This window comes from Rhinatrema bivittatum, chromosome 1, assembly GCF_901001135.1.
Source record: "Rhinatrema bivittatum chromosome 1, aRhiBiv1.1, whole genome shotgun sequence".
NCBI lineage: Eukaryota > Metazoa > Chordata > Amphibia > Gymnophiona > Rhinatrematidae > Rhinatrema > Rhinatrema bivittatum.
Window position 1 is genome coordinate 96,539,280 of NC_042615.1, and position 26,057 is coordinate 96,565,336.

Genomic DNA, 26,057 nt, shown 5'->3' on the forward strand with positions numbered 1-26,057 from the left:
TTTTTCTATACACCGATCTTCGCTATCTTTACTAGGGGTGTGCATCCGTTTTCCACGTATTTGTAATCTGCAACTTATTTTTTGCAATCTGTTGAATACGTGGGGAGGCAAAACGCATCGTGACTCCCCATGTATTCAACAGATATCCGTTGTATTCGGCCTCCTAAATAAACATTTAAACCCCCCACCCTCCTGACCCCCCCAAGACTTACCAAAAATTCCTGGTGGTCCAGCGGGGAGTCAGGAAGCCATCCCTGCACTCGTTTGCGGTTTCCTCACGGCGCCGATAGCCTGTGTCACAGGGGCTGCCGTTGCCATTGGTCAGCCCCTGTCACATGGTCACCGGCGCCATCTTGTGCTCCTACCATGTGACAGGTAGGTCATGTGGCAGGAGGTCGCTCCAGGACCCTCGTTGGACCCAACCGGAACTTTTGGCCAGCTTGGGGGGGCCTCCTGACCCCCACAAGACTAGGCGATCGGCGCCATTTTTATTGGCGGGATGGCGATTTTGAGTCTCAAAATGGCGGCGATCGGCACCATTTTGAGTATTGGGATTGGACGGACGGCATGAAAGGAGGTCGCTCCCGGACCCCCGCTGGACTTTTGGCAAGTCTTGTGGGGGTCAGGAGGCCCCTCCAAGCTGGCCAAAAGTTCCGGTTGGGTCCAACGAGGGTCCCGGAGCGACCTCCTGCCACGTGACCTGTCACGTGGTAGGAGCACAAGATGGCGCCAGTGACCATGTGACAGGGGCTGACCAATGGCACCGGCAGCCCCTGTAACACAGGCTATCGGCGCTGTGAGGAAACCACAGACGAGTGCAGGGATGGCTTCCTGACTCCCCGCTGGACCACCAGGGAGTTTTGGTAAGTCTGGGGGGGGGGGTCAGGAGGGTGGGGGGTTGTAGTTAATTTAGTAGTAACTTATTTACAGATCGACAACTTATTGAATTCTCCATACGTTCGCATGGAACGGAATTGACCCTCCACGAATACAGATCGCGTACGCAACGAAAACTTTTTGCCTGCACATCTCTAATCTTTACTGCTACACAACTAACTGGATCGGCTTCCAATTTGTTTTCTGGGACCTAGTCTTGATATATATACTCTTTTACAGTTTTGATCAATGTTTTTTTTATGTAATTGTCTCAGAAAATAATAAGATCATTAATTGATTTTTCCATATGGAAACCATATTGACTTTCTAAAAGAACACTTTCTGTTATACATTTTAATCTATTTAGAATAATTTTAGCCAAACTCTTTCCAGCACCTGATAACAGTAGAATACCCTGATAAATATCCCAGACATCATTTTTGTTAAAACAAGGAATATGGTAGCAAATAAAGACCATATAGCTCTTCCAGTCTTCCCATCCACATCTCCTGCTTAGCTTTATAGTCCCCTTCTCTCCCACAAAGTTCCTCTCTGCTTGTCCCAAGCTTTCTTGAAATCTGACACTTTCCTTGTGTCCACACCTCCACTGGGAGGCTATTCCTTGCATCCTCAACCCTTTCTGTAAAGAAATATTTCCTTATTATTTCAGAGACTACTTCCTTTCAACCTTATCCTATGACCACTGTTCTTTGTAAGCTGTATGCAGGTCATGAGCCTGCCGCACATGGCAAAGCATAGTATGCATAAGATATCCTGATATTTGCATTATACTGGCTTGTAGCACACAAATTTGAACTCAGTTTATGGAAAGCTGTACAAAAGAAACATTTTGTACACACAACCTGTCAAAAATTAGAAGGAACATTGCCCATGACTCAATCCTTTAACATCTGCCGGCCACGGTACCTATGGCCGCCATTCCTCATCTCTCGCCGCCTTCCCGGGGATAGGCTCCGGTCCCTTCCCAATGAGGAGGGAGTGTCCCCAGCATTGCTCTCCTTGCGGCAGCCCTGTCTGCCGCCGGCAGCTCCGCGGTATGGTGGGGACTCTGCCTCTGCTTCCTGTGCAGGCCTGGCTCCCTAGGCACATATGCATGCCCCACTAGAACTTTTAAAGGACGCACAGCACCCTGAGGCTGCCAGTCCTTATATACCCCATGATGTCATGGGATATATAAGGCCGGGCCTAGCCTTTGCTAGTTGCCTTCGCAACTGGTCTTCTAGTTACTCGTTGCCTTGGGCTTCCGTGTTCCTGATTTCCTGCCTTGTCTGCATTTGACTCCTGGATGCAACCTCTGCATTGCCTGACTACACCTCTGATCATCTCCGAGCCCCGACCTCTGCATTGCCTGACTATGCCTCTGATCTTCTACGAACCATGACCTCTGCATTGCCCAACTCCGTCTCTGATCCTCTCCAAGCCGTGACCTCTGCATTGCCTGACTATGCCTCTGATCTTCTACGAACCATGACCTCTGCATTGCCCAACTCCATCTCTGATCCTCTCCAAGCCGTGACCTCTGCATTGTCTGACTACACCTCTATAATCCTCGTCCTGGACTTGGCCTACTCAAGAGTTTGGCCTGTTTTTACTCAAGCACCCTCTGTCCGTCTGTATTCCTATCGGCGCCCGGGTCTCTGGGACTTCGCCTCTTCCAATGTGGACTCCTTCATTCCATCTTTGCTGCCTCAGGGCTGACCTCCATGATCTCTTCATTAATGACATCACACAGAGGCCCTTCCTAAGTCCTGCCGGCCCCGGCACCCAAAGGCTCAACCCACAGGGAATGAGGGCTGATATAGGTCCAGCAGCCTCTGTCTATCAGCCCACTCCACCTGCCGATGGTGGGGACTCATAGGCCCCTACCTACGGGTTGTGTCAACCCTACCTCGGCCCAAAGTTCCACCTCCAGCGCATCAAGTTGCAAAGGCCATGGACTCGGCAGATCTGTCAGCTCTCCAGGCCATCCCAGGCTTAGCCCAGAAGATCCAAGAGCAGCAGCGTTTCCTGGAAGCATTGGCAGCCTTGATCGAGCAATTAAATGCCCGCTTGGATTCCCATCCGTTGGACTTAGCCACATTTAAGTCCATTCCTGGACCAATCCTGAAGCTTCAGAGTTTCCAGTCAACCCTAGAAGTGGTGGTGGCAGACATGAATCGTCTTGCTGCCCATGAAGACTCCCTGACTCTGTTCAATGCACCACCACCATCCCCGGCGGCCTCTATGCCGAATTCCGATCCTGGACGGGTGATTATTTCTTTGCCAGCACCGCCCCATTAATCGGGAGACCTCAAACAATGTTGGGGGTTTCTAAATCAATGCCAGATGCATTTCTCTCTACAGTCTGCGCTTTCCCAAACTACTTAGTCTAGACAACTTTTATCCTATCCCTATTGGATAGCAAGGCCCTGGCCTGGGCCTCCCCTTTGTGGGAACATTCTGATCCTCTGTTTTCTAGTCTTCCGCAGTTTGTCTGCCTTTAAGCACATTTTTTATGAACCTGCAGGCTCCCCTCGATGGGCTCCGATTTTGTTACAGCTAAGACAAGGGACTCGCTCCTTGACCAATTATGCAATAGAGTTCCGCACGTTGGCCACTGAGCTGAACTGGCAGGGGGACAGTCTACATGCCATTTTTCTGGAAGGACTGGCACCATAGGCTTAAAGATGAACTCGGTGCACGGGAGAGCCCTGCATCCCTCAAAGGCCTAATTGATTTAACTGGGAAATTAGACAGACGACTCCAGGAGTGGGCCCGAGAAAACCAGTCTATTTTGAGGAACCACCCTAGGGTCCCACTTCCCTCCGTTGGGAACCGTCATCTACTCTCGGAGAACTCTACAGAAGAACCTATGCAACTGGGCTGTACCCACATCTTGGAGGAAAATAAAATCTCATCGTCACCAGCTCAGCCTTTGCCTGTATTGCAGGAACCAGGGTCATCATTGTCTTCAATGTCCTGAGAAAAAGGAACCTTCTTCACACTGAAGAATCACGGATTCGATAGCCCTTGGCCTTGCCACAGTGCCACCTTTGTTCCTACTGCCAGCCTCCTTGGAGCAGTCCCCTACCTGCTTTACCACCCAGGTCCTAGAGGACTCCGGTGCCGGGGGAAATTTTATCCAGCAAGACCTTGTGGATCAATATTGAATTTCCACGTGCCCCTTGACACCACCATTGGCTCTTGCTTCTGTCCATGGGGACTTCCTTCCCGAATTGGTGACTCGAGTTACACATCCTTTGACACTAAGGGTGGGACCCGATCACACTGAGCTCATTACCTAATACGTCCTTCCCAAAGCTGTGAACCCAGTTATATTGGGTCTGCCGTGGCTACAAAAACATCAGCCGCAGTTCGATTGGGCCTCGGCTGATCTTAATCAGTGGGGTCCACAATGTTCAGAAACCTGTTTGGAACCAGTGGAGCCTCCCAACTCTCTGATTGTGGCTACCGCTCTGCCTAACCTTCCGAGTCCAAGTAAGAGGTCACAGGAGATTCAGACCAATCCCAACTTCCTCCATAAGAACCTTTTCATGACCATCTTTGCACAGCTGAAGGAACAACCGACACACAAGACGGCCGAATACGGAGCCTTAAAAAGGGAACACAAGCAAGCCATGAAAGGATTTGTGTCCCTCCTGTCCTTTAAAGAAGAGGAAATCCAGAGTCTTCGTGTCCTTCTGCAACAAAAGAGAGGAAAACAGCCTCTCAAAGTACTTGAAGGTGTGGATGCCCTGTGTCTCAGTCTACGAAATTCCCAGAAGGGGAAGGGGTACGGTTATGTCGGCCGGCCGCGGAACCCGTGGTCGACCTTCCTCACCTCGCACCGTCTTCCCGAGGACAGGCTCCGGTCCCTTCCCAACACGGAGGGTGCGTCCCCAGCATTGCTCTCCTTGTGGCAACCCTGTCTGCTGCTAGTAGCTCCACGGTGTGGCAGGAATGCCACTGCTGCTTCCGGTGCAGGCCTGGCTCCTTAGTTGTGCACGCACGCCTCACTAGAATTTTTAAAGGGCCCGCAGCATGCTGAGGCTGCCGGTCCTTCTCACACTGACATCATGGGGGCCCAGTATATAAAGCCGGGTCTAGCCTTTGCTAGTTGCCTTCACAACTGGTCTTCTAGTTACTCATTGCCTTGGGCTTCCGTGTTTCTGATTTCCTGCCTTGTCTGCGTTTGACTCCTGGCTACAACCTCTACATTGCCTGACTACGCCTCTGATCCTCTCCGAGCCCCGATCTCTGCATTACCTGATGTCTCTGATCCTTCCTTCTGTGTATTTATACCTTGGAAGTATTTAAGTGTCATTATTATTTTTCTTCTTTCCTTCCTTTTATCTAGGATATACATGTTTAGATCTGTTAGTCTGTCCTCATATGCTTTAGGATGAAGAAACTTGTCATTTTAGTACCTGTCTTCTGGACCAGCTCTATTCAGTTTATATCATAAGAAAAAGATACAATCTACATAATTGTACACCTATCCTTTTATAAATGGTAACAAAAAGTTTCTTTGAAGTCCTATGGAAGCTTTTACTTTAAGTTTCTTCATCAACTGAATTGATGAAGAATCAGCAGTTTTTCATAAACTGAGTTCAAATTTGTGTACTACATGCCAGTATAATGTAAATATTAGGATTTCTTGTGCACCCTATGCTTTAGGGATGTGCAGAGCAAAATTTTATGTTCATATTTTTTATGTCCGAAAGGGGGTCCCACTTGCGGCCAATATGGACATAAAAAAAATCCAATGAGTTGGGTATATGTACATATGTGCAAAAAAAATTTAAACCCCCTCACCCTCCTTAATCCCCCCCCAGACTTACCACAACTCCCTGGTGATTGAGCGAGGAGTGAGGACGTCATTTCTGCAATCCTTGGCGAGAAGCATGTGACGTCGGTGGCACGTCGAGTGACGCGGCGTCACGTGATTCCCGGCTCGTTCGCGCCGGACGGCTCGTTCGGCCCAAAAAGAACTTTTGGCCAGCTTGGGGGGGCCTCCTGACCCCCTCAAGCTGGCCAAAAGTTCTTTTTGGGCCGAACGAGCCGTCCGGCGCGAACTTGCCGGGAATCACGTGACGTCGCGTCTGAGTGACGCGGCGCCACGTGATTCCCGGTGAGTTCGCGCCAGACGGCTCGTTCGGCCCAAAAAGAACTTTTGGCCAGCTTGAGGGGGTCAGGAGGCCCCCCCAAGCTGGCCAAAAGTTCTTTTTGGGCCGAACGAGCCGTCCGGCGCGAACGAGCCGGGAATCACGTGACGCCGCGTCACTCGACGTGCCACCGACGTCACATGCTTCTCGCCAAGGATTGCAGAAATGGCGTCCTCACTCCTCGCTCCATCACCAGGGAGTTGTGGTAAGTCGGGGGGGGGGGATTAAGGAGGGTGAGGGGGTTTATATTTTTATTTTGGCTCAACAATCGCGATTTCCCACATATCGAACATATCTATGTTCGATATGTGGGAAATCCGATCGTTTATGTCGAATCAATTTTTTAAGTAAAAAAAAAATATGAGTTGCGTTTTACTAATGCGGTCAATCCGAATGCACACCCCTACTATGCTTTGGCACGTGCGCCAGGCTCATGACCTGCGTACATCTTATAAAGAACAGTGATTGTAGGATGAGGTTGAAAGGGAGTAGACTCTGAAGTAATCTAAGGAAATATTTCTTTATAGAAAGGGTTGTGGATGCATGGAACAGCCTCCCAGTGAAGGTATGGAGACAAGGGCAGTGTCAGAATTCAAGAAAGCTTGGGACAGGCTCAGAGGATCTTTGTGGGAGAGATATACTCGACCTAGTGCTCACTAATGGGGATAATGTACTAATGTCTAGGTAGGTGCCCACCTCAGTACCAGTGATCATCAAATGGTATGGTTTGACATCACAAATAACATATGGAGAAGTCACTTGAAGACCCGCGTTTTGAATTTCAAAAATACAGACTTTGTCGAAATGGGGAGATACCTGGAGGTAGAACTAGAACACTGGGAAAAAATGGGAGAGGTGGTGCAATTACAAAAGCAACAAATCTATATATTAGAAAAGTAAGCAAAAGTAAGAGAAATAAGAAATCAATCTGGTTCTCCAAGTTAGTGTCTGAAAAAATAAAAGCAAAAGGAACAGCATTCAAGAAATATAAAGGATCTCAAAAAGAGGAACACAGGGAAGAATATATGGTGAAACTGAGAGAGGCAAAGATAGTAATCAAGAAAGCAAAATGTCAGGTGAAAGAATGAATTGCTAAAGAATTAAAGCAAGGTGACAAATCATTTTTCAGATACATCAGAGAAAGGAGAAACGTCCAAAGTTGTATATCAAAATTGAAAGATGAAAATGATCAATGTGTGGACAAAGTCGAAGAAATGGTGGAAATATTAAACAAATACTTCAGTTCGGTGTTCACTAAAGAAGACTCTGGAGAATGAACATCACTAGTTAATAAGACTGTGGATGGGAGTGGAGTAGATGAAATTCTGTTTACAGAAGAGAATGTATGGGAAGAGCTAGGAAAACTGAAAGTAGATAAAGCCATGGGGCCTGATGAGGTTCATCTCAGGATACTGCATGACCTGTTCAATAGATCCCTGGAAACAGGAGTGGTGCTGAGAGATTGGAGAAGAGTGGTAGTGGTCCCGCTTCACAAGAGTGGGAGCAGAGTGGAGGCTGGAAATTATACATCTGTTAGCCTCACCTCAGTGGTGGGAAAATTAATGAAGACTCTGCTGAAGGAAAGGATAGTGAACTATCTACAGTCAGGAGGATTGCTGGACCTGAGGCAGCATGGATTCACCAGGTGAAGGTCCTGTCAGACAAAAAGACAAAGAATTGGATCGAGGAAGAGCACTCTGTGATCTACTTGGATTTCAGCAAAGCTTTTGATATGGTTCCACATAGGAGGCTTGTGAATAAAATAAGAAGTCTGGGACTGAGCGCCAAGGTGGTGATACAGATTACAAACTGGTTGTTGGAGAGAGGACAGCATGTGATAGTAAATGGAACCTACTCTGAAGAGAGAACGGTGTTAAGTAGAGTGCCACAAGGATCGGTGTTGGGACCGATCTGTTCAGTGTCTTTGTGAATGACATTGCGGAAGGAATAGAAGTTAAAGTTTGTGTATTTGAGGATGATACTAAGATCTGCAACAGAGTGGACACGCTGGAAGGAGTAGATATAATGAGACATGATTTAAGGAACGTTGGTTGAAGAAATGGCAGCTGGGGTTCAATGCCAAGAAGTGCAGAGTCATGATTCTGGGGGATTGTAATCCAAAAGAGATGTATGTGAAAGGGGTGAAGGGCTGTTGTGCATGGAGAAGGAAAGGGACTATGGGGTGATAGTGTCTAGCTATCTGAAGACTGTGAAGCAATGTTACAAGGAAATAGCTAAAGCCAGAAGGATGAGGGCTGCATAGAGAAAGTAATAACTAGTAAGAAAAAGGAGGTGATAATCCCCTTCTACAGTTCTTTGGTGAAGCCTCACCTGGAGTATAGTGTTCAGTAATAAATGACTGCTTCATGGAACAATTGGTTCAGGAACCAACAAGAGAGGATCTTGGAGAGATACCAGTTCCGGATATGGTTTTCAGGGGTGATGAGTCAGATGAACTGAATGAAATCACTGTGAACTTGGAAGATGTAGTAGGCCAGATTGACAAACTAAAGAGTAGCAAATCACCTGGACCGGATGGCATGCATCCTAGGGTACTGAAGGAACTAAAAAAATGAAATTTCTGATCTATTAGTTAAAATTTGTAACCTATCATTAAAATTATCCATTGTACCTGAAGACTGGAGGGTGGCCAATGTAACCCCAATATTTAAAAAAGGCTCCAGGGGCGATCCGGGTAACTATAGACCAGTGAGCCTGACTTCAGTGCCGGGAAAAATAGTGGAAACTATTCTCAAGATCAAAATTGTAGAGCATATAGAAAGACATGGTTTAATGGAACACAGTCAACATGGATTTACCCAAGGGAAGTCTTGCCTAAACAAATCTTCATTTTTTTGAAGGGGTTAATAATCATGTGTCTAAAGGTGAAATGGTAGATGTAGTGTATTTGGATTTTCAGAAGGCGTTTGACAAAGTCCCTCATGAGAGGCTTCGAAGAAAACTAAAAAGTCATGGGATAGGAGGCGATGTCCTTTCGTGGATTATAAACATGTTAAAAGACAGGAAACAGAGAGTAGGATTAAATGGTCAATTTTCTCAGTGGAAAAGGGTAAACAGTGGAGTGCCTCAGGGATCTGTATTTGGACCGGTGCTTTTCAATATATATATAAATGATCTGGAAAGGAATACGACGAGTGAGGTTATCAAATTTGCGGATGATACAAAATTATTCAGAGTAGTTAAATCACAAGCGGATTGTGATAGATTACAGGAGGACCTTGCAAGACTGGAAGATTGGGCATCCAAATGGCAGATGAAATTTAATGTGGACAAATGCAAGGTGTTGCATATAGGGAAAAATAACCCTTGCTGTAGTTACACGATGTTAGGTTCCATATTAGGAGCTACCACCCAGGAAAAAGATCTAGGCATCATAGTGGATAATACTTTAAAATCATTGGCTCAGTGTGCTGCAGCAGTTAAAAAAGCAAACAGAATGTTAGGAATTATTAGGAAGGGAATGGTTAATAAAACGGAAAATGTCATAATGCCTCTTTATCGTTCCATGGTGAGACCGCACCTGGAATACTGTGTACAATTCTGGTAGCCGCATCTCAAGAAATAGTTGCAATGGAGAAGGTACAGAGAAGGGCAACCAAAATGATAAAGGGGATGGAACAGCTTCCCTATGAGGAAAGGCTGAAGAGGTTAGGGCTGTTCAGCTTGGAGAAGAGATGGCTGAGGGGGGATATGATGGAAGTCTTTAAGATCATGAGAGGTCTTGAACGGGTAGATGTGAATCGGTTATTTACACTTTCAAATAATAGAAGGACTAGGGGGCATTCCATGAAGTTAGCAAGTAGCACATTTAAGACTAATTGGAGAAAATTATTTTTCACTCAATGCACAATAAAGCTCTGGAATTTGTTGCCAGAGGGATGTGGTTAGTGCAGTTAGTGTAGCTGGGTTCAAAAAAGGTTTGGATAAGTTCTTGGAGGAGAAGTCCATTAATGGCTATTAATCAAATTTACTTAGGGAATAGCCACTGCTATTAATTGCATCCATGGCATGGGATCTTCTTAGTGTTTGGGTAATTGCCAGGTTCTTGTGGCCTGGTTTGGCCTCTGTTGGAAACAGGATGCTGGGCTTGATGGACCCTTGGTCTGAACCAGCATGGCAATTTCTTATGTACTTATGTTCTTAAAAGGGACAGAGCCAGGATAGAGGCGGTCCAGAGAAGAGCAACAAAAATGGTAGGGATTCTTCATCAAATGACTTATGAGAAGAGATTGAAGAACTTAAATACATATACCCTGGAGGAGAGGAGGTGCAGGGGGGATATGATACAGACCATGAGATACCTGAAAGGTTTTAATGATGCACAATCAACAAACTTTTTCCGTTGGAAAGAAATCAGTAGAACTAGGGGTCCTGTAATGAAACTCCAGGGAGGACGACTCAGAACCAATGTCATGAAATACACAGAGAGGGTGGTGGATGTTTGGAATGCCCTTCCAGAAGAGGTGGTGAAGACTGAAGCAGTGAAAGATTTCAAAGGGGCGCATGGGATAAACACTGTGAATCTCTAAAGGTTAGAGGATGGAAATGGGGGTAACTTGCTGGTGTAGTAGTCTACCCTTAACCAATAAGCCTGATACTTATGTTGGAACTCCAACATTGCTCTCTACTTCAACAGCAAGAGATAATGGAAAATTAGACTTAGACTGCAACCAACAAGGGCCCTGACTTTGATGGTTTGGGAAACTAAGAGGGTCATTTTCTATTGGTATTACACACGAAAAGGGACTTTTCGCATGCAAAAAGTCCCTTTTCGAGTGCGATAACTTGATGGGGCGGAGTTGGGGGCAGAGTCGGGACTGGAAGAGGAGTAGTCGGGGCAGCATTGGGGTGTTTGCGGCGTTAACTTCGCTGGCAGTGATAAGGTAAGACCCCTTATTCCTGCCTGTAGCACGCCTAATAGCATCACCTTTCACGGTGGCACTATTGGGTGCGAAAGCCGGCAGTGATAGCACCGCGGTGGTGTGATCTCTGCCCGCGTTCGAAGGCCCGGCCCCCGCTTCGCCCCTCCCACCCCCCATTACCGCGGGATTCAGAAAACTTTGCGACATAGCAAAATCGAGGCCTAAGTATGGGGGTGACCTGTATGGCATAGCAGATGCTACCATAAGCTTGCTGGGCAGACTGAATGGACTGTTTGGTCCTTTTCTACCATCATTTTCTATGTTTCTATTTCAAGAGGGATCTCATCTAGGCCTAGAGCTTTCCAGCATTGAGTTTCAATTGCTTTATCAAGTTCTTTTTCCTTATTGGCAAACTTACTTCTTTTTTTATTGGCAGTTGTTTTAGCTGTTTTAATGCATTAGGATGAACATTCCCATTTTGATTCAGTAAATTTGTAAGTGCTATTTCCAGTGATTAATATCACATTTGTTTGTGAAAAGTTGGATGGGGTATGTCTTCCAACCACTTGGCCAATAAGTGATAGAATCATAAATGTGCATATGTGTGGCTTACTAAGTGACCTTCCTATTTTATGATCATTTTTGCAGATAGCTAGCCTTAGGCCTGGATTTACCATTCTACCGCAGAATGTTGAATCCCGCGAAAACGGGGGGGGGGGGGAGCGAAGGAGGGGGGGGGGGGGGGGTGTCTGCGAAAGTTGGCTGCCATCGCACCACCGCGGTGTTATCTTTGCCGGCTTTCGCACCCAATAGCACCACCGTGAAAGGTGGTGCTATCGGGCGAGTTACTGGCGACGATAACATAATTTACCTTATTGCCGCCAGCGAAGACATCGTTGTGTCTGCCTCCTTGCCACCCCAGCTCCACCCCTCCCTGCCCTGACTCCGCCCCGGCAAACTATCGCACACAAAAAAGGACTTTTCACATGCGATAGGCTTAGAAAATGACCCCCTTAGGCAGGAAATAACTTGGTGCACATCTAAAAAAGTTAATTTTAAGAGTACCTTTACTTTAAAAATGACATGAGGTAGAAATGTCATCAGTTCATAATCTATATATGTGTCCATTGCTTTGTGATTGCCATGGTTAGCTATATTTGCCCAGTACATCCGGTATACCTGCACTGAACATGAGAGAAAAGAGGTGCCAGTATATTTCTATGATATGGGTCACTTCCTGAAGGAGATGTGTGCTTTTGGTGATCTATCAGAATTGTGAATAACTAACTAACTTTTGGTGCTAAAATGCATGTTTATTTTCTAATAGACCATCACTAGTTGCAGAAGGGATGATTAACCTTGTTGAAGACACGAGTTTAAATGGAGCAGTCATGAAGGTCACATGTTCAGAAGGAATTCATTTTGAAGAATATGCACCACAATATGAACCAAAGATGTAATAAATGTTAATTTGTAATTATCAACTGATCTTTATATATGTTTAATAGTAATTCATTTCCAAATTATGCTTTTAGAAGATTATTTCAAGGGCCAGATTTAAGAAATAGGCAAAAGCACTGCAATCCTATTTTGCATCTTTTAGCATATGCAGTTGCAGTTCTTTTTCACAAAATTTTGACTAGTTCCAAATGTTTTCCATAGGCAAAACATATACTTTTGCAAGATTGGGTTTTACAGCATTTATGCAGACTTCTTGTTCTAATGGATATGAGTTAAGCTTTCAGTAAGAGGCCTAATTGCAAATATTTGTAAAACTGCATGTACTTGTAAGCCCGCATGGTGCAAAATGATTTATTTAGCTTTTTTCCTATTGACATACAATAGAAAATTGTTGGGGAGGTACGAATGTATGAAAATCAATGAATATTTTAATGACATTTTCAATTTCATTTCATTTTTAAAACAAAACAAACAACATTTTTCATTTGTGTTTGTTTTATTTTAAAAAAATATAAGGCTGTCACCCCTCCCCCCAATACACATACACCCAGGTCCTCCACTGATCCTCCCCAGCTTCCTACCTGCAAATTGTCTTACATTCTTGTTGAAAATTTCTTCATGGGGCATGCATGATCTCTGATTGCTCCTGCCCTGCAGCTGCCACTATTACAAATGGTGCCAGCAGACCAAGGCCAAGTCCATTGTAAATATTTGCCAGAGCTGGCTAAGTCCAAAAAAATAATGGAATGAAAAGAAGAGAGTTCTCCAATTCCCATACACACCCCAAAATAAAATGAAAAAAGAAATATCTGTGCATACCCCTAGAAAACAGCTTCAGTAAATTAGGCCCTAAATCTTTTAAAATTTACCTCAATAATAATATTTACCTCAATAATTTTTTGCATGAATCTGAAATGTTGCACAAATGCATATTTCAAACATATGCAAAATTATCATAATGTTTGCAGATTTTTATGATTTATTTTGCCTAATCCTATAGACTGGCTCTATGAATGCAAAAATATTTAAATTTTAAATAATAATGTAGGATACCCAAACACAAAATTAAATTTGACGGACAAAATTAATACAAATTTACTTGAATATAAAATAATCATAACTTGATGTTTTTTGAGGCAATAACTCATAATCAAATAGATCTGTATTCTAAAAAATGTGATGTGTGCTAAAAATTATGCACTATGGGATAGAGATAAACATTTCCCAAGATGACCTGAATGTGGCATTACAAGAAATGCTGCATTCTAAATATCTTCAGATATTAGATATGACTGTACACTATTTTTGACAGTTTTATTTATTTTCTTGGTTGAATATATGCTTGACAGAGATATTTTTGGACCAGTAGATATTTGGAAATGTATATTTTTCTTCAAATAAAGAAATACTGCTATGCATAATAAAAAAAAAGAATGACTCTAAATAGCTGTTTTTCACATATTATGTCTGTACATTAACAATATATTATAAGCAGCAAAAATCTGCAGTATATAAATACAAAGACCCGACTAACCCAGTTTATCAATTTTTCAAGTGTTCACTGATGACAAAAAGAATTAAAGTAAAAGCCAGCATAATTTCCTAAATAAAATCAGCATTTATTTATTTTTTGTTTGGATTTAGTTTATGCCTTTTTATTGGCAGTTCAAAAATTGGAAGAATGATCCAACAGAAGAAAATAGGATAATGCATAAGCATTGGCAAATTAAATGTAAGACATTGATATGACAGGCTAAGAGAGAATTTGAAAAGAAGTTGGCCGTAGAGACAAAATCTCACAGTAAAAACTTTTTTAAATATATCCAAAGCAGAAAGAATGTGAGGGAGTCAGTTGGACCATTAGATGATCGAGGGGTTAAAGGGGCACTTAGAGAACATAAGGCCATTGCGGAAAGATTAAATGATTTCTTTGCTTCGGTGTTTACTGAAGAGGATGTTGGGGAGGTACCCATACTGGAGAAGGTTTTCATGGGTGATGATTCATATGGACAGAACCAAATCATGGTAAACCTAGATGTGGTAGGCCTGATTGACAAACTGAAGAGTAGTAAATCACCTGGACCAGATGGTCTACACTCCAGAGTTCTGAAGTAACTCAAAAATGAAATTTCAGACCTATTAGTAAAAATTTTTAACCTATCATTAAAATCATCCATTGTACCTGAAGACTGGAGGATAGCTAATGCAGCCCCACTATTTAAAAAGGGCTCCAGGGGCGATCTGGGAAACTACAGACTGGTTAGCCTGACTTCAGTGCCAGGAAAAATAGTGGAAAGTGTTCTAAACATCAAAATCACAGAACATAAAGAAAGACATGATTTAATGGAACAAAGCATGGTTTTACCCAAGGCAAGTCTTGCCTCACAAATCTGCTTAACTTTTTTGAAGGAGTTAATAAACATGTGGATAAAGGTGAACTGGTAGATGTAGTGTACTTGGATTTTCAGAAGGCATTTGACAAAGTTCCTTATGAGAGACTTCTAGGAAAAGTTTTGTTCTTCTTATGATATATTGTAACTGAACCTTTTGCGGCACCTGTTAGGATGTACTACAGTATGCATACGCATTCAACCACCTTAGTTAATGTGCCAACATGTAAACCGTTGCGATGGTAATTAACTTAGCAACTGTATAGAAAATATATTAAATAAATAAATAAAAGTGAAAAGTCATGGGATAGGTGGCGATGTCCTTTCATGGATTACAAACTGGCTAAAAGACAGGAAACAGAGAGTAGTATTAAATGGACAGTTTTCTCAGTGGAAGGGAGTGGGCAGTGAAGTGCCTCAGGGATCTGTATTGGGACCCTTACTTTTCAATATATTTATAAATGATCTGGAAAGAAATACGAGCGAGGTAATAAAATTTGCAGATGATACAAAATTGTTCGGAGTAGTTAAATCACAAGCAGATTGTGATAAATTGCAGGAAGACCTTGTGAGACTGGAAAATTGGGCATCCAAATGGCAGATGAAATTTAATGTGGATAAGTGCAAGGTGATGCATATAGGGAAAAATAACCCATGCTATAGTTACACAATGTTAGGTTCCATATTAGGTGCTACCACCCAAGAAACAGATCTAGGCTTCATAGTGGATAACACATTGAAATCGTCGGTTCAGTGTGCTGTGGCAGTCAAAAAAGCAAACAGAATGTTGGGAATTATTAGGAAGGGAATGGTGAATAAAACGGAAAATGTCATAATGCCTCTATATCGCTCCATGGTGAGACCGCACCTTGAATACTGTGTACAATTCTGGTCGCCACATCTCAAAAAATATATAGCTGTGATGGAGAAGGTACAGACAAGGGCGACCAAAATGATAAGGGGAATGGAACAACTCCCCTATGAGGAAAGATTAAAGAGGTTAGGACTTTTTAGCTTGGAGAAGAGATGGCTGAGGTGTTTAAAATCATGAGAGTTCTAGAACAGGTAGATGTGAATCGGTTATTTACTCTTTCAGATAATAGACTAGGGGGCACTCCATGAAGTTAGCATGTGGCACATTTAAAACTAATCAGAGAAAATTCTTTTTCACTCAACGCACAATTAAAAGTACACTGACTTCCGCAAGTATCTTGCCTACGCCTTGTATATTCCTGTAAATAGTCCGTTGCAGTTTTATTTATTGCTTTAATTCCTCCACCTCCTGCTCTTTGTATACTCCTCCTTGTTCGCCCTCCCTGTTCATTGTAATTTCTGCCTTTAAAGTTACATTGTAAACCGGTATGATGTATGCATACTAATACCGGTATATAAAAGTTTTTAAATAAATAAATAAATAAACTCTGGAATTTGTTGCCAGAGGATGTGGTTAGTGCAGTTAGTATAGCTGTGTTTAAAAAAGGATTGGATACGTTCTTGGAGCATTACCTGCTATTAATTAAGTTGAATTAGAAAATAGCCACTGCTATTAAGAGCAACAGTAACATGGAATAGACTTAGTTTTTGGGTACTTGCCAGGTTCTTATGGCCTGGATTGGCCACTGTTGGAAACAGGATGCTGGGCTTGATGGACCCTTGGTCTGATCCAGTATGGCATGTTCTTATGTTCTTAGGTTCATTAGGTATTTTCTTATCCCCATAGGGCTTACAATCTTAGAGTTTGATTTACTAAGGCTTTTTATCCATTTTAATCCAAATTTTAAAAGGCCAGTGCATGTATATCCTGAGGTTATGCGTGTGGCTGGGCCTTGTGTGTGCTGCATGCATTTTCGGGCCCGGCCATGCAGTAACCCCTGTTCCATGCCGAAGTGCCAAGTCTCTCAAAAGGGGAGGGCAGGGGGGCAGGCAGGGACAGTGCCAGTCAACGCGGTCCCAGGGAAGCTCGCAATGGCTGCTGGGCAGAGCGCAGAGATTACTTCTTCTCCGGAGGAGCAGTAAGTAGCGAACTAAAAAATTTGGGCATGGTTAGGGGAGGTTTAGGGGGCGTAGTAGAGAGTGGAAGAGGGAGGAAGGATAGGGGAATAGGGGTAGGAAGTTCCCTCCCAGTCCACTCCATTCATCTTTTCCTTTCCAGACCTAACCATGCCCCCCTTTCGTGGTGGGTAAAAACATGCATGTTGGAAAAACTGCACATGAACTTTCACCTAAACTGAGTAGAGTAGTTTTTAAAAAATGTTTTTTACACATGGTTTTAAACATGTTTAACTATATAAAAATCTTAAATTGCCCTCCCCAGTTCAGAACCAAATATGTTCAAATCTGGTCTCAACTTTATGTGGTATAAAGAGGGGATGTGTTTTTGTTTTTAAACAAAATGAAAAATGCGACAAAACACTTGCTTTGCATTTTGTTGTTTAAAAATGAAACATGCTTTCTACAAAATTGTATTTTTTCGTTGACTTTCATTTTAGAATATCAACAAAAAAATCCTAAAAGCTGCCAAAACAATAAAATTAACTTCCTCACCTGAGGTCTTCACCATAACTCCCTGCCAACCCCTAGAGTTTGTCTACTCCTTTCCTGAGGTTTGTGAATTAGAAAGGGGCAGGAATGATCCTCAGTTGCTTGTTACCCCACCAAGTCCCAGTTCAAAAATGGCACCATTGTTTAAAACAAAACGGTGCTGGCCTCTGAGCCACCCAGTACCATTTTCAAAGCAGAATTCAGCAGATTAGTAGCAGCTGGGGATTACCCCAGTTTATTTTTACTTTGTAGACTCTAGAAATGGGATTAGAGTCCTTTAGAGAGCATAGGCAGGTTTATGAGGAAGGTCGGGGGGTGGGGGGGGGGTGGAGAGTGTGTGGTGGCTGGTGTTGCAGTTTCTTTTAGTTTTACTATTTAGGTTTTTTTTTGTTATGTACTTTTTTTCAGTTCCATAAACAAAATGAACCAAAATAAGTATTAAGCAAACCAAAGCACACATTTTAAAAAATGAAGTGAAAAAATGATATAAAACAAAAAAAATTTCCCTACTTACCAAGAGCATAAAGATTAATTTAGAGTGAATCTGTTCAAATATGAATAAAGTTCCAATATATCATATGAATAAAGTTTTAAAAAAAATACTTCCCAACTTCCAGGTATGTCAAAGATCCATGTTTAATAAAAACATTATAGCAGAAACATTTAAAGTGACATATGTGCGCGTGTTTGCCAGCACCCGCACATGGACGCATTGATTTTATAAAACGCGCGTGTTTATGCACACATGTTATAAAATCGGTAACCCGCTCATACATATGCACACCATATTTATCGACGCATGCATGTGCGTGTGAATACTGTCTCAAGTGCGTAAGTGGGGGATTTTAGTAGATGCGCGTAGCGACACAGGCCTATTTCCTTCCCAGTTTGCCCCAGTAAAAGAGAGAACTTCCTAAATCACCTGCCTAACTAGCCTCCCTTTTATCCTACTAACTCCGCCCCTTAAAACCTCACTACTAACTCTTTTTTCTTAATTTATTTACTTGCATGCAGCCCATAGCAGAAGCAAGTAATGCAATTGTGGGATCCCAGTGCGTGCTAATTTCCATAACTGATTTCATGGTGCAGTCCCAGCCTGCCCATGCCCTGCACAGACCATGTTCCTGTCCTACCCTTTTTTCAGAAAAACTATTTTTATCCACATACCAGGAGATACATGCATGGCTGCAAGCCTTTTAAAATCCAAGTGGTGCGCACACATGCAAGTCATGCAGCGTATCTCCCGGTTTTGCCATGTGCAACCCTTTTAAAATCTACCTCGATAGGTTCAACACATTTGACTTAGGCCACGTTTCTACAAACAATGACCATGGCTGGTCAAGGGTATTAGGTGCCCCAAGCAAAACATTACAGCTTTGTGTCCCTCACCTATGCCCTTCCTTCCATAGCATGCAAATTTTATCTCCTGCTTATTCATTATGGTTTCCTGAAGTCCTGATGGCTGAGGGTCCTTCAGGATAGGTTTGGGAGCCACTGCTTTACAACATGTTGCGATGGTAGGTGGACCCTTGGCCTAGTGCAGGATTGGTAGGCTCCCTGGTTGGACCCAGGGAGCGCCTGCCACCAGGAGGCAGAGCACAGGATGTGACAGAGGATAACTGGAGCTTCACCACTGGAAGCCCGAGGTCCTCCCGAGTTGAGCCCTTGTGGACCTGAGCCGCTTGGACGTAGGTGGGCCTTGCAGGATCTCCTAGAGATATAGGTCAGGGGTGTGCCCACCAGGATCAAGGGTGTGCGGTTGACATTCAGGCTAGGAGCCGAAGGTGCCTGAGAAGGCCAGAAGATTGTCTTCACGGACAAGGCTAGGATCAAGGCCAGATTCAAGGAAGAGTGGTCAGCCAAAGCGAGGGTCAATATCCAAAAATCAGTCCGAGAGTAGTCAGCCAAAGCGAGGGTCAGGTTCCAGAAGGTCAGTATAGTCAAGGTCAGGCAGAGGTAAATATCTGGGCAGTGATCAGCGTAGTCAAGACAAGCAGAGGTCAGTACCGGTAAGTCAGTCCAATGGTACTACCTGAGTATATATGGAACAGGAGGATGCTGGAACAGGAGGACTCAGGAGCAAGGCTGAAATGAAACTGGAATAAGGCTGAGACAAAACTGAGACAAGGCTGAGGAACACGCAGGCAAACTAGCACACATTAGGTGTCGACCCGTTTGCAAAGGCACAGAAGTGATGTCTGGGACTTCCTCAAGAGGAGCGTGCAATCAGGGCATGCCAAAGAGCTGGGATCCGCCCCTGGCCCTTTAAGAGGCTGGACGGTCCATGCGCGCGTGCCTAGGTGTGGGGCCGACGCCACGGAGGACGTCGAGCCCCGTCAGGAGGCCTGGCTGGTGGAGGAAGGCCCACCGCTGCGGAACGCCGAGGCCTAGCCAAGCTTGCAGCAGCTTCCAGGGAGGATGGCCCGGGACCCGTGGGAGTCTTGGAGGGGTGAGTAGGCCTGGACGCGGACCGAGCATGGACGGGATGTGCAACAGTACCCCCCCCCCCCCCTTCTAGGCCTCCCCCTCCTCAGACGAGGCTTGTCAGGATGTGCCCTATGGAATTCCCGGAGGAGGGTTTTATCTAGGATATTCTGTGAGGGCTCCCAGGAGTTCTCTTCGGCCCCATACCCTTCCCAGGCAAGGAGGTATTCCCAGCGTCCTCGACGTCGACGGACGTCGAGGACCTTCCTTACCTGGAGGGAGTCGTCAGGTTCTGTAGCAACTTCCGGAGGTGGAGGGTCCTTGTGAGAGGGCCATGAGAGCACAAGGGGTTTTAGCAAGGACATGTGAAAGTCCAATGGTACTACCTGAGTATGTCCAAGAGGCGTCGTCATGGTTAAAAAATACCATTCTTGAAGCACAGTCCAGATGTATTCCACACATTAAGAAAGGTGGAAAGAAGGCAAAATGATTACCGGCATGGTTAAAAGGGGAGGTGAAAGAAGCTATTTTAGCCAAAAGATCTTCATTCAAAAATTGGAAGAAGGATCCAACAGAAGAAAATAGGATAAATCATAAACGTTGGCAAGTTAAATGTAAGACATTGATAAGACAGGCTAAGAGAGAATTTGAAAAGAAGTTGGCTGTAGAGGCAAAAACTCACAGTAAAAACTTTTTAAAATATATCCGAAGCAGAAAGCCTGTGAGGGAGTCAGTTGGACTGTTAGGTGATCAAGGGGTTAAACGGGCACTTAGAGAAGATAAGGCCATCGTGGAAAGATTAAATGATTTCTTTGCTTCGGTGTTTACTGAAGAGGATGTTGGGGAGGTACCCATACTGGAGAAGGTTTTCATGGGTGATGATTCATATGGACAGAACCAAATCATGGTAAACCTAGATGTGGTAGGCCTGATTGACAAACTGAAGAGTAGTAAATCACCTGGACCAGATGGTATACACTCCAGAGTTCTGAAGGAACTAAAAAATGAAATTTCAGACCTATTAGTAAAAATTTGTAACATCATTAAAATCATCCATTGTACCTGAAGACTGGAGGATAGCAAATGTAACCCCAATATTTAAAAAGGGCTCCAGGGGCAATCCGGGAAACTACAGACCGGTTAGCCTGACATCAGTGCCAGGAAAAATAGTGGAAAGTGTCCTAAACATCAAAATCACAGAACATATAGAAAGACATGGTTTAATAGAACAAAGTCAGCATGGCTTTACCCAGGGCAAGTCTTGCCTCACAAATCTGCTTCACTTTTTTGAAGGAGTTAATAAACATGTGGATAAAGGTGAACTGGTAAACATAGTATACTTGGATTTTCAGAAGGCGTTTGACAAAGTTCCTCATGAGAGGCTTCTTGGAAAAATAAAAAGTCATGGGATAGGTGGCGATGTCCTTTTGTGGATTGCAAACCGGCTAAAAGACAGGAAACCATGGACAATTTTCTCAGTGGAAGGGAGTGGACAGTGGAGTGCCTCAGGGATCTGTATTGGGACCCTTACTTTTCAATATATTTATAAATGATCTGGAAAGAAATACGATGAGTGAGATAATCAAATTTGCAGATGACACAAAATTGTTCAGAGTAGTTAAATCACAAGCAGATTGTGATAAAGTGCAGGAAGAGCTTGTGAGACTGGAAAACTGGGCATCCAAATGGCAGATGAAATTTAATGTGGATAAGTGCAAGGTGATGCATATAGGAAAAAATAACCCATGCTATAATTACACAATGTTGGGTTCCATATTAGGTGCTACAACCCAAGAAAGAGATCTAGGAGTCATAGTGGATAACACATTGAAATCGTCGGTTCAGTGTGCTGCGGCAGTCAAAAAAGCAAACAGAATGTTGGGAATTATTAGAAAGGGAATGGTGAATAAAACGGAAAATGTCATAATGTCTTTGTATCGCTCCATGGTGAGACCACACCTTGAATACTGTGTACAATTCTGGTCACCACATCTCAAAAAAGATATAATTGCGATGGAGAAGGTACAGAGAAGGGCTACCAAAATGATAAGGGGAATGGAACAACTCCCCTATGAGGAAAGACTAAAGAGGTTAGGACTTTTCAGCTTGGAGAAGAGATGGCTGTGGGGGGATATGATAGAGATGTTTAAAATTATGAGAGGTCTAGAACAGGTAGATGTGAATCGGTTATTTACTCTTTCGGATAGTAGAAAGACTAGGGGGCACTCCATGAAGTTAGCATGTGGCACATTTAAAACTACAGTGTCAGGCTAGACTCTGAACACACAAACACAGATTTGAATCTTTTATTAAACAGTTGTGGAAACCACCAGGGGTGGCAGTAGTGAGTAGTGGATGTTGAGCCCAGCTGGGCAGGTCTCCCACAGAATGCTGGAACAGCGAATCCTCTGCTAGGCTGTTCTGTAGTGGAAAGAGACTGAGAGTTATGAGTACACGATAAGAAGCATTCAGAGTCCCAGATAGAATTAGGATAAGCTCCGAGACAGGGAGAGCAGGCCCTCGAGGAGCGAATACCTGATCCCTTAGAGCAGAGAGACTCAGTTGTATTATACTCGCGTAGCAGTAATAGAGATTCCACTAGACGAGAGGTCTGGCACCAGAACAGAGGGCAGGCCCTCGAGGAGCGAGTACCTGGTTCCAGTGAAGCAGTACTGTGGAATAGATGGTAGTTGTACTCACAGATGGAAACTGTTAGTGAAGTCTTCCAAGTAGAAGGGTTTGAAGATGCAGGCAGCGACTCAGGGAACATGGGCCCTCGAGGAGCGAGTACCGGTTTCCTGATAGCACCTGAAAGAAGCAGAAGAGGCCTCCGAGGAACGGGTACCCCGTTAGCAACCCTGAAGGGTGTAAGAGTTCCAGATAATGCTGGAGTGGCAGAGCAGCTTCGGTACGGAGAGCAAATCCCATCCGTAGAGATACCGTTGCTAACTCGATGAGCTAGCAAATACTGTAGGCTTAAATATCCGGGCAGCGTGATGTCATGTCAGGGGGATGCCCCTGAGGTTCGCGCTAACATGGAAATAAAGATGAGGGTGGCGTGTGCGTGTGTGCCCTAAGGTACCTTGGGGGAACATGGCGGGAGGCAGCACCAAAGCTGGTCCAGGGAAGCCAGATAGGACGGCAAACAGACGCTGTGGCATCCAGTAGTCCAAGGTGAGTGGGAGGAGCCGCAAGTAGTGAGAGGTAGGTGGGATGAAGCCATTGAAGACCGACAGTCGCAACAAAGGGACAGGAAACAGCTGGAGAAGGCCACAAGGGCGACTGGCAGGAGGTTTTTGTCTGGCACAGGACTCAATGTATGCTTGAATGTCTTTTTTCATTGACGGCCACCAATAAAATCGCTGTAGGGTGGCGAATGTATGGGCCTGTCATGATTGACAAGCTAACCGGGAGTAGTGAGCCCAATTCTAAAGCTTGTCCCTTAGTGTCTGAGGGACCACTGTTTTCCCTACGGGGACTGAATGGGTAGCATCCAGAACTATCTTCTCCAGGTCAATGATGTAACGTGGTGTTTCCGTAACATCTTCAGGTGTAAAAGAGCGTGAAAGAGCATCTGCCCAGACATTTTTATCTGCAGGGTAATATTTCAGCAAGAAATCAAATCGGTTGAAGAATAGTGACCATCGAGCTTGACGGTGGTTGAGTCTCTGTGCATGACATAGATATTCCAGGTTCTTGTGATCAGTGAACACAGTTATTTGGTATTGTGCACCTTCTAGCCAGGGATGCCACTCCTCGAACGCCAGTTTGATAGCGAGCAATTCTTTATCGCCAATGCCGTAATTTCTTTCAATAGGAGGAAACATCTAGAGAAAAACCAGCAGGGTTGAAGAACATATGTATCACTGTTCTGACTGAGCACGGCCCCTATACCGACATCAGAGGCGTCGATCTCAACGGTGAATGGCTGATGAGGATCGGGATGGCGTAAACAGGATTTCTTGAGGAAGGCTTCCTTAAGTGTTTGAAATGTGATGATAGCTTCAGAAGACCAGTGTGACAGGTTAGCTCCTTTCTTAGTCAACGCAGTGAGTGGCCCTGTCAAGGTTGAATAATTTTTGATGAATGTGTGATAATAATTAGTAAAGCCAAGAAAGCGGCGGAGGTCAGTCTTGTATGCTTCTTGTCTTCTGGGGGTCCATTTGGAAACCTTTATTAGACACAATGGGGCGGATTTTTAAAAATCCGTGCGTGCCGGCGCGCCTATTTTGCATAGGCCGCCGGCGCGCGCAGAGCCCCGGGACGTGCGTAAGTCCCAGGGCTTCCTGTCGGGGGCATGGCGGGGGGGCATGGCGGGATGACGCGGCGTTTAGGGGGCGGGGCGCGGCGTTTCGAGGGCAGCGACATGGGCGTGGTTTCAGCCCGGGGACGTTCCGGGGGCGTGGCCGCGGCCTCCGGAACAGCCCCCGGGACCGGACCGGACCATGGAGCGGGGAAGCCGGCCGACGCACGCAAAGGTAAGGGGGGGTTTAGATAGGGCCGGGGGGGTAGGTTAGGTAGGGGAAGGGAGGGGAAGGTGGAGGGAGGGCGAAGGAAAGTTCCCTCAGAGGCCGCTCCGAAATCGGAGCGGCCTCGGAGGGAGCAGGCAGCGTGTGCTGGGCTCGGCGCGCGCAGGTTGCACAAATGTGCACCCCCTTGCGCGCGCCGACCCCGGATTTTATAAGATACGCGCGTATCTTATAAAATCCAGCGTACTTTTGTTCGCGCCTGCTGCGCGAACAAAAGTATGTGCTCGCGTATTTTTTTAAAATCTGCCCCAATGTACCCTAAGAAGGGAACAGACTCTTGATGAAAAACACACTTCTCGAGCTTGGCGTATAGATGATTCTCCTGTAGTCTCTGCAAGACTGTGATGATGTCTGCTTGGTGGGTTTGTACATCACGGGAAAAGATGAGGATGTCGTCTAAGTATACGACCACACATTGGTATAACAAATCTTGCAGGATGTCATTTATCATATTTTGAAATACGGCCAGGCATTGCACAGGCCAAATGTCATCACCAAATACTTGAAGTGGCCATCGTGAGTATTAAAGGCCATTTTCCATTTGTCTTGATGGATGCGGACGAGATTGTAAGCACCCTTTAGATCTAACTTAGTGAAAATTTTTGTGCCTTGTAGCTGGTCACACAATTCTGAAATTAATGGTAATGGCTACCGATCTTTAATGGTGATTTCATTCAGACCTCTGTAGTCAATGCAAGAGCGAAGGGATCCATCCTTCTTGCCGACAAAAAAGAACCCGGCTCCTGCCGGTGACAGAGGGTCTAATGAATCCTTTCTGCAGATTTTCTTGAATGTAGGCCAACATGGCAGTCTCTGATAATGAGTGGATACACTCTTCCTCTGGCTGGCTCTGTGTCTGGTTTTAGATTGATTGCACAGTCAAAAGGCCTATGTGGTGGAGGCACATTTATTTATTTAAAACTTTTTATATACCGTCTTTAGCAAATTAGATTTGAACAAAAGCGGTTTACACTAATGAGCAAAATAATAAATACTATTCTTTCATAAAGTGAAAGTAAAAATAAAAATGAAATAAAATAATAAAAAGTATGAATAAAAATGACATAGTAACTTATCACTATCAATATTACTAAATATCTTTATCCTAAAAGATATAGAAATAAAATTAAATTAACTTTAAATTTAACAAAACATAAAGATCTTTGAAGTACCTAGCAACACCCCTGTATGAAATCTTATAACACAGAATCATAATAGTTTGCGTCCTTCCTCTGTTTGGTGGCTAATTACTTCATGTATTTTATATGTGTTCTTTAGTACTATATATAGCAGATAATATATGAGAGATGATCTGTCAATTGAGGTGTTGGTGGTAATGGTATATGTGTGGGTATGTAGTATGGAGATAAGGAATGACTGACTTATTTCTAAAGCAGCTTATATACTATAGAAATGACTAAAGCTCCGTGTGCTACCTAATGCAATGATAAGCCAATGCAATACCAGCATGTAAAAAACATGTGTCCAAACTGGCCGCATATTTTTTTTAATGTGCACACATCCACCTGTCCTGGGCATCGATGCAATAGGCAAATGATCTGCCACGCTAAAAGAGATGCACAATGGGTAATTTGTGCATCCCTAGTGCTCTGCATCGGATTCCAAGGAGAAATGGCAGTGCATTTAGAACAGCCTGGCCAGAGCTCCCTTCTTTTCACTGGCACTTGCCAGTGAATGGATCAATCAGTAGGAAGTGAAAGAGTGAATAAATTAATATGCTGGCAGGGATTCTGATTGGGCCAGACCTTGGGGATGCTACTTTCTCTG

General features: G+C 44.3%; 1 protein-coding gene across 4 annotated transcripts in view; it reads left to right on the plus strand.

Annotated features, from left to right (window-relative positions):
- The window catches only part of HPGD (15-hydroxyprostaglandin dehydrogenase), a 306,229-nt gene extending 292,413 nt beyond the window's left edge, over nt 1-13,816 (plus strand). For all 4 annotated transcript variants that reach the window (XM_029577562.1, XM_029577483.1, XM_029577727.1 and 1 more), the window contains one exon: nt 12,252-13,816. In XM_029577562.1, the coding sequence (XP_029433422.1) occupies nt 12,252-12,384 (133 nt within the window). In that variant the 3' untranslated portion in view covers nt 12,385-13,816. The remainder of the gene's footprint in view (nt 1-12,251) is intronic.
- Nucleotides 13,817-26,057: the final 12,241 nt, after the last annotated feature.